Raw genomic sequence first — 9,593 nt, 5'->3', positions numbered from 1 at the left:
AAGGCAGGATCACCTAGAACAGATTACACAGAAACGTGTCCAAGTGGGTTTTGAATATCTCCAGAATGGGAGACTCCACGGTCTCCCTGGGCAGCCTGTTCCAGTTTGCCACCCTCAATGTAAGTTGTTCCTCATGTCGATATGAACTTCCTGTGTTTTAGTTCCTGGCCATTGCTCCTTCCTGCCCGTCGCTGGGCACCACTGAAAAAATCTCTTGGCACTCAGCTTTGGGGTATTTATATGCATTAATGAGATCCCCTCTCAGTCATTTCTCCAGACTTAACAGGCCCAGCTTTCCTCTCTCTCTCTCTCTCTCGTAAGATGCTCCAGAGCCCTCATCATCTTTGTGGATCCTCTCCAGGACACCCTTGCCTCTTGCACTGAGGAGTCCAGAATGGGACACAGCACACCAGATGTGCCCTCCGGTTACCAACCCCCCCACTCCTACATACTCCCTGGATGATCGCAGCCTGCCGATACCGCGGTCCCGGTCCCGGTCCCCTCCCCATCCCTCTGCGCTTCCCCTCAGCGCCTACGGAAGCGCCGAGTCCCGGGGCCGGGGCCCTACCTTGGCAGCGGAACAGCCACTGCTACTGCCTCACTAGAAATCCTCCCTGCGCTCCTCCGCTGCGCCTGGAGCACCCCTCAGACTCTCTCGTTCCCAGCTGCAGTGAGGCACGGAGCAAGAACACGGCCGATCCTTGCCTCATAGCGGGTCGGCGGGGCGTGTTATCTTCCCTTTGTGGTCAGGCGCGCCTCGGGCAGCTCAGGGCGGGCGAAGGCCCGTGTGCTGCGGGCGGCGCTGACGTGTCGGAGGGAGCGGCGGCGGCCCCGGCGGCACCATGTGAGTGAGGGAGTGAGGGAGGGACGGACCGCACGGGGGTCCCGCAGCCCCCCGCGCTCCCTTCCCCAGCCCTAACCCCCTGCTCTCTCCACAGGTCGAAGGTCACCTTTAAAGTGACGCTCACCTCGGACCCCCGGTTGCCTTACAAAGTGTGAGTGCCGGCGCTGCGTGGGGCTGCGGGGAAGTGGAAACGGGGCACATTGCGAATGGTCTCTAATGGCCATCCCGGCGGGGCATTCCGCCAGCGGGAACGGCCTTTGCCAACGTCCGTGTGGAATGACAGGCGGTGTCCGTGGGTAGCCCTGCTCTCGGGGCTTTCCCGCTTTGCTCTAGTGCCGTGCGAGTCTTCCAGAGAGTTACAGAGTCACTCAGGTTAGAAAAGACCTCTGAGGTCATTGAGTCCAGCCTTTGCCTGGTCACTGCCTTGACAGCCAGACCATGGCACGATTGGCCGCGTCCAGGCCTTTCGTGAACACCTCCAGGGACGGTGACTCTACCGCCTCCCTGGGCAGCCAGCCACTTGGTGGACAGCCCTTTTGACAACCCTTCCAGTGAAAAATGTGTCCTGATGTTCCCCTGCCACAGCTTGAGGCCGAGTTCTCTCTTCCTGGAGGAGACATTGCTGTAGAGCTTAATCCCGCACCTCCTGAGATGTGCCACATCTGCTGAAACTGCTGTTCTCATTCTCTGCTAAAAATGCTTCTCTTGAAGCATCTCACAGCCACCAGGGACCTATTCTCCCCTTGACTTGTGCTTGCACAGCTTTGGCAAAAGTACTTCCATTGGTAAAAAGGAAGTTTCAATCAGTAGTTTAACAGCAGATAAAGTTGCTTTTGGTTTGTTTTGGCAGCCACGTATTTACTTGTGTTGTGATTTCAGGTTAAGCGTGCCTGAGAGCACACCTTTCACAGCTGTCCTCAAGTTTGCTGCAGAAGAAGTAAGTAGGGAGTGATGATGTTGGTTTTTAACATTTTGCATGTTAAAAAAAAAGCAAAAGTTTTTTTAATGATAAAAGCGCAGTTGTTAATTCAGCACAAGGAACTGCTGTTGGTTACAGATGGTCACAAGCTTTACTGGCCTCAGTGGGGGCCTGGCAGAATTTGCAGAATCCTAAACTTTGTGACCCTTGCACGATTTATGCATCAGCAGATGGCAATGAGGTGCTTTTTGTTTTTTGTGATTAACTGTTTCATATCAGTGATGTAAAAAATTGTGACAGTAAAGAGAATTAAAAGGTACTGCTATTGGATACTTAATACTGAAATTTCTTATGTGGAATGTCAGGAAAATACTTCAGAATTATCTGGGAAACTCTTAAACTCGTGTCACATTCACTTTTAGTAATCTCTGACTTTGGAGGAGCACTGAGTTTTTGATTGTAGAAGGTTCTGAGATCAGCCATATGGGATAGGTTGAAAAAACTGACTTAGGGGAAGAAGATGTGGATAGTGTGTTCTTTAGCTTCTGTGTGTTGATCTTTCACATGGAATCCTATATCATTAGGTTTTTTAATTGCCCACATAATGTATCATGTTGTTTCAGATTAAGCATGCAAAGGTTAAGAGACATTCACTGGGTGTAAACAGTAAAATCAGTGCTCAGAAGTATGATGGTTCTCTTCATCTAATTAGGAAAAAATCAGCTGAGTGTGTTCCTACAATTCTCCCTCTTGTCTTTTTAGGAAAACCTGGGACAGTTTGCGTTATTGAAAATTTCTTTTGTTTGAACATTGTAATTGTAATAAAATAGTTAGGAAGGATAACAGGTTCCAGGTCTTGAGTCTCCTTTTGTTGTTACTGTTACACCATGATGTGACAGAAATTATTAGAGGAAACACTTGTGGAGGGAGGCTGTGGATTGGTTTTGTTGTAAATTTACTTGAAGAGCACATTATACAGAATATTGCTTGCTGTTGAAGATACTTAATGGGGGCTTTTACTATGTTTTCCTCAGTTATTTTTATTCTGTATTAATACAGCTGTGCCAACACATAGAGATCTAGACTGAAAAGTCTAACAAACAAGTATGAGGTACCAAAAATGAGTGTGACTGAGTAGTTGGAGATGTTGAAAGGGAGGTGCTACTTCTGGTGGGGGTTGCCATTGAACCCCTTAACTTCACCTACTCATGGAATGTTAGTTAGTAACAATGTTAGTTAGTGATAGGATCATCTGAAAAATGTATTTAAAGAATCATTAATAACTTAAATATTCACATTTAGCAAATCATTCTTTTAATTAGTGTATTTTGAGTATCTGTGGGAGTTTTGCTGTTTGACCACAGTTTATTCTGGATCAGCACTGAAGCTTTTTGCATCTCTTTGAGACTCTTTGAGAATGCAGTGCTTTGTAAACAAAGAGTAACAAAGAGTAAAAAAAGATTGTTAAACCCTTCTCCAGGAATGAAGCCCCTTGTGAAGTGGCATTGAAAAGAATGACAGATAACTTTTGTGTTATGTGAATGTTTTTTTGTTCCTTGAACTGCATAGCTTAACATTAACTTATGCAGTGTGTTGTGACTCAAGAACCAGTTTCAGAGTACCTTAAATTATATATATGGAAAAGATCAAAATTTGGGTAACGTTCTTAGTTGTTCTCGAGGGGGAGTGCATTATCCTCTCAGTAACTAAAACTCTCAGGGCAGAGAAGTATTTAAGTTCTGGCTATTTTGCCTTAGCAAAAATTTAAAATTTGCCAAATCTTAACCAGATTTCTCTTAGTTAGAAAAAACCCTCATTTGTAGTGTGTGATATCTATTGGTTTTTTTCCTTCATATTGTAGAGCAAACTGGTACATGTCTCAGGTGTACTTTTGCACAATAGTTAGGAAAAAAATCTCCATTACATTGTGGAATTACTACTAAAATTGTCATCCATTTCCATTAAATAAAGGTAGTTATATCTATAAATGTGAACTCTTCTCTAACTTTTTTTTGTAACTGAACCAGCTAAAATTATAATTTTAGTATTACCCGTGTATTTTCTGCTTTAACAATGTCTCTTATGCTGTTTTGTCCTATTCATATTTCCTTTAGTTCAAAGTTCCTGCAGCAACAAGTGCCATTATAACAAATGGTAAGGATATAGTTTATATATATTCTTAATAGTTTTTGTATTAAAGTTTCAGTGAATGTTTATTGATAGAATCAATACTGTCTCATGTTTCACGAACTCTACATACTGTAAATTGAATTTAATAATATTACAGCATTGTTTAAACTTCTGCATGAGGTAAAGATATTAAACCACTGATTCGGTTTTGTCCAAATATATAACTTGGACTTCTCTGTGCTGGAGGTTTCTTGTCAGTTCCCATGTTTTTGGTTATAGGAAATAGCTGCATGATGACCTGATGTAATAGTTGTATCTTGCTGGTATGTTTTTTGAGCTGCAAGTTTAATGTAATAGATTGTAATATGTCTGTTTCATCTTCTTTTTTATTTTTTTTCCTTCTTCCTAGATGGTATAGGAATAAACCCTGCACAGACAGCAGGTATGTTACTGTGTATGAATCCCAGTATTTAAAACTCATTATTTTGCTTCCAATCTAATGTAAAGCACATGGGGTTGTATTACATTGTAGGTTTTGACTTCTTATGTGGGAGGAGCATTTACCCAGTAGTTGAAAACTACAGTCATTGTAGTGTGTAAAATGTGTTAAATCCAAAGAACAGTGTTGGGGTTTTTTCAGTCAGGGTTTATTTAGTTCTGTGAAAAAGTGGGGAGCTTCTGATGTTTGGAGCTTTCCATTTAATATACAGTTTAAAAGCAATACTGTATTATGTGCTACTGCAGTAATAGGTAACAGCTGTATTTCCCCCCTGCTCTAACTAATTTAGTGGTACTTGCTGTTCTAGCAGCACTTTTCATTAGATATGTTAAAAAAATAAGTGTTTAAGAGCAGGAACTCCAGGGGTTTTGGAGAGTGTTTTCAGAAGAGTTGGGTTGGAACTAGGTGATCATAAAGGTCTCTTCCAAATCAGACCAATTTTTGATTCTTGCTGATAGCTCTCATGTTCTCACCAAGGGGTTCCATGCCAAAAACCCCTGATTTCAAATGCCTAGGCTGGCCATGAGAGAAGAGTTTATCTGTGTCACAAGAAAGTGTTAGACCCCTCGCCATCACCTCCTGAAATACATGGAAAGAGGTTGAATTGTACCAATAATGGTCTGCTGTCTGGAGGCAGATTGTGTGGACTTGTTCTTGAAAAACTCTGCTTTTAAACTAATTGGGAAATAATTACACTGGTCTAATCTTAAGCCATTTGACAAGAGAGTGGAACAGAGTATCTCAGTAGAAAGTTATGACCATTTCTTACCTACTAAGTGCTAGTAAAAATGGCTTTGCTGCTTATGGAATCCAGTCATCCAGTGAAAACTTGAATAATTTTACTCGTGCTTGCAAACATGATGAATAGTTGATGGAGACTTGCTGCTATTCTGGTTTTTGCACGAAATCCATGCATCCATTCATCTGTCCCGTTTTTATGCCTTTTGACTGCCAGTCATTACTGAAGGTAGCACAGGAAAGAAAACCCAAGGTATTATCAGCACACTTAGCTGTGTAAACTGGAGAGTATAAAGTAAATCTTTTCAGAGCACAGAGCAATATCTGATAATGAGAAGAGCAGTTGCTTCACATTGGTTTGGGGAATTTCTTGGAGGTGTTAAAGAAACCATTTAAGTGCAGAGACCTATTTCTGAGATCTGTGATTGCATCAACAGCATTTGAAAATGAAGACCAATTCGTGTTCTTAACTTTCTACTCCACTAGAGACTTCTGTCCTGCCTTAACACCTGGATTATGATTTCACAGGTGTACTTCCTCAGGCAGACTTCTCAGCTGATGCTGTCCTCATCATAATCCCATGACCTAGTGTATTAAAAACAGATAATAAGTCTAATAAATTACTTTAGTTACTACATCATCATCCACACGTAAAGCCACATTTTCACATGACCACTGATGAATACTTAGGCAAAATGGTAAAATTGCTTAAGGTACACTTAAGCTGTTTCTCTTCCTCAGCAATATGATTTGATTTTGTGTTATGTAGCTTAAATTAGTTGTAGCTTAATCCTTTAAAATAAATGTATTTAGAACTACTTGACTGTTGAATGAAAGCATCCATACAGTAGTTCGTTGTACTTGCAGCTGTGCATATTGAATTCACATCTCCAGTTGATTTGCTTTACCTCTCCTAAGTTCTTAGAAATATTCAGGAATTATTCAGTAGTATAAGAGAGCATCACATAATCAAGAAACAGGTAAATTAAAAGCATCTAGATGCAAAATTTTGTTATCACTGCCTTATTCTGCACACGTAAAATTGGGCACATGGATTATGGTTTTTTTAACATAGATGTTCTGTCAATGATGTGTGATGTCGCCCTTAACTGGGAACAAAATTAACCAGTCCACAACAAAATAAACCTCCAAAATCAACCCAAACAAAACAAGCAAAATACAGCCTTACACCAAACTTAGTGCTCAAACCAAAATACCTCCTCAGTTTACAAGTAAATATAAATAACTTAGGTATATCTTCTGTTCAGCCTCATTAATTGGTATCTCTAAATCTACCTTTTTCCCGTCTTTTTTTTTCATATATCTGAGTTCCTACAGATTGAACAGTTACTTTAGTCTTCAAAAACTTCCAAAATAAGATATAAAGGAATAAAATTTTAGTAATCCTTGGGGATTTCGGAGCTTTTGTATTATTACACGATTTCCCTTCCTTCCTGAGAAAAAGCACTCAGGTATGACTTTCATTTTCCTTACATGATTTCATGGACTAGGGGAAATGAAAGCTGAAAGAGCTAGGCTTAGCACTTAATCCCTGTATTGATTTCAATTTTAAATCCTTGACAGTTCAGGGAGTAGTATGCTATAACTTTAATAAAACCAGTGCGGTACTAATGATGAAAACAGACTGAGGTGGGGTGAGCTACTGTCTCCATGAGATGCAGCTGAGGCCTGTCTTAAAATATTCATAATTTTATGATGACCATTACAATAGGATGTTTCCAATCTAGAACAGTAAGGCTAGTAGGCTGTTCAGTTTTGCTGGTGAGACAGGTTTGCATTCAGTGGGTTTTATAGATATCTTCAGTACCTGGTCTTGGCAGATCTGTATGACCAGAATGTCTTCTGATAACATGTTCTTTTGATTTGATTTTCTAAGGGTCATTATGTTGAATATATACAATTAATTTGATCCACTTGCTGGAGAAGTGGAGTTCAAAAAAAGGGTAGCTTTATTCTAATACACAAAACAACTTAAATGGATGTCAAGTATCTTAATCTTGTTTGTGAGAGCACTCTACAGCCCTGGAACGGGATGCTTGCGAGGGAAATTGAATTACTCTGTTTTAAAAGTTAATGCAGGGTTCAGTAAGGAATCAAATATAGTCTATCTTGTACAGTAGTAGTATGAAATAAAAAAGTAAATATTCCATACATTAAATAAATACATCACTTAGTGATGTGTTTTCATTTTCAAATGTTACATTTAATAGAAAAAAATAGCAACCTGAATGCATTAAAAAAATTCAACACATCTAAATATTAGAAACTTTTAATTTTCATTATGTCTTCTTGAAAAGACTATTGTGATTAAGACACTACAGTAATAAATAAGAAGTTGAAAGGGATTTTTATGCTAAAATGAGACTAACTTGTGCTTGGACATTTGGAGAACCTTCCTAAAACAATTGAGGTTTCAAAGTTAGAAGTTGGTAAGTACTGAACCAAGGAGAGAACTAAAAATGGATGAATTAATGACCTCAAGATAACAAAATAATTATGGAAAAGTAAAACTTTTATGTTCTTGAAATTATTATGGCTTATAAGTGAAACGGGGCATTTGAGTGTGGAACTGTAAAGTTTGAAAGGCTACGCTTCACAAGGTCTAACATTTTTATTTAAAATAATGAGCTCTTTGGAAAAAGAGGGATGAGATAAAATTCTAGGGAAGCATGAAAACTTTATTTCTGGTATGTCAGAGGAATTACTATGAAGCTGTTAAACACTGACTTGACACTGTTACCCATTAAATGTGTTTATTGAGGGAACATTGTATTTTCTTGGTTAGTAACACATCCTATCCTGTTTTCTTTCTTTGTTTAGGAAATGTGTTTCTAAAGCATGGTTCAGATCTACGGCTCATTCCCAGAGATCGCGTTGGGAGCTCCTAACATCTCCTGAAAGCTGGAGAATAGGTGACATTGCTGTGCAGCAGAGGTCTATTTATTTTGGAACTCCAAAATGCACCTGATGAATTGGACTTTTTTGAAGCAAGCAAAACTCAGTTCCCAGGATTTTTTTTTCTTTTTTAAACAGATAAAAGTTAATTTTCCTGTTAAAAAGCATTAACTCATGCACTGAATCTTCCCTGATTAGTAGAAGAACAGGCTGATTGCATGTTATGTTGCTGTAAGAAATACAGACTTCTTTGTAGGTGTTACTGACACCATAAGGGTAAGCACAGCCACCATCAATAGATACTTAAAATACTGGATATTAAGCTCACTTTGTGAAGAGGGAAACTGTGTTTTGATGTTGCTACAAAGAAATTATTTCTACTGAGTGCTAAAAGATGGGGTTTTTTTGTGTATTTTTTTTCTAAAGTTAATTCCATGTTCACGGGAACAGCTTTCACCTGATTCATGTATTGATCTCAAGTAGAAGGGAGATTTCAGGAGTTTATTACTCAAATAAGTAAACAGCTGCCAAATGCTCCAAAGTAATTCTAAGATTTAATTGCTGCAATATTTGAGGTTAAAAACAGATTTCTCTATTTTAAGGCTTCATTTTGATTTACAATGAAGTAAGATTAATCTTAATTTCAGAGAATTTGCAAGACCTAGTCTCCTCATGTGAAGTGCCATCAGCTGGGAAGGATTGCAGTGTAATTTGAGAATGTGCAGACTAGTCAAATATGTCATTCCTTTTTCAGTAAACTAATACTGGTTCTTTCTTGGTTTTGTTGCTGCCTGTTACATAGAAAACAGCATAGAATTCACTGAAATATTTTTGTTCAGATTAGAAATTGCCAGGTGTACACTGTCAGTTGTGTATAGAGAAATTGCTGCTTTTCTTGAACTGGTTGTCTATGCTGTGATTTAATGTATTTGGAAAAATATTACCATATTTCATTTTTTTTCTGTTCTACTGAGTTGAACAGAAGGAACAATGGGTATTGCAGTGCTTGCTTAAATGAATATTGTCACAAATACAACTGTCCTGTGCAATCATCATGCTTTAGAGAGATGCTGAGATAACGTGTCAGATAATGCAGAAGTACACAATGCCCTTCTGAGTGGGTGTAAGCTTAGGAAATAAAGAAAAACTTCAGAAATCAATATTTGCCCATAAACAGCTTCCAAATTTAAGATAAATTGTAAAATTCTGTATTTTTCTTTAATAAACAATTAAATGAAAAAGTTCAAATGTTGTTCCTCTCCTGTTCTTAGAGTTTGACAATAATTAAAAACTGTTCCTGTTAACTATTCAACGTGCTTTGGGATTAATTTTAAGCCAAAATATTGTTGTTATGCGGAATTCTACAGAACATTGCCCCAAAGGGCAGAGTGCATAGGTTTTGTTTATCTAATGCCACAATATAATTAGTATGAGCAAAATTAATTGCTTGTAATTTTTAGCTGTAAATATCTTGACTGAATGCTTGAAAAAGCACCTGATATTGGAATATAACAGGAATCTTTTTTTTCCCTGTCTCAAGGTGCAGT

General features: G+C 38.9%; 1 protein-coding gene across 1 annotated transcript; it reads left to right on the top strand.

Moving 5' to 3' along the window:
* The first annotated feature begins 774 nt into the window (after positions 1-774).
* UFM1 (ubiquitin fold modifier 1) lies at positions 775-9,294 on the top strand. The gene is made up of 6 exons (XM_014258747.2): positions 775-844; positions 939-995; positions 1,724-1,781; positions 3,878-3,917; positions 4,303-4,335; positions 7,972-9,294. Coding segments are annotated over exons 1-6 (258 nt in total). The 5' UTR covers positions 775-842; the 3' UTR covers positions 8,040-9,294.
* Positions 9,295-9,593: the final 299 nt, after the last annotated feature.

Source organism: Pseudopodoces humilis, chromosome 2, assembly GCF_049639895.1.
Source record: "Pseudopodoces humilis isolate 2021_Gansu_Grassland_sample_001 chromosome 2, ASM4963989v1, whole genome shotgun sequence".
Taxonomy (NCBI): Eukaryota; Metazoa; Chordata; class Aves; order Passeriformes; family Paridae; genus Pseudopodoces; species Pseudopodoces humilis.
This window is presented reverse-complemented; position numbering and strand designations above follow the sequence as displayed.

Bases quoted from the DNA above. Each gene is read 5' to 3' on its own strand.
- UFM1 (XM_014258747.2), top strand. The intron at 3,918-4,302 runs GTAAGGATATAG...CCTTCTTCCTAG, and splicing joins AAGTGCCATTATAACAAATG to ATGGTATAGGAATAAACCCT. The intron at 4,336-7,971 runs GTATGTTACTGT...TTCTTTGTTTAG, and splicing joins AAACCCTGCACAGACAGCAG to GAAATGTGTTTCTAAAGCAT.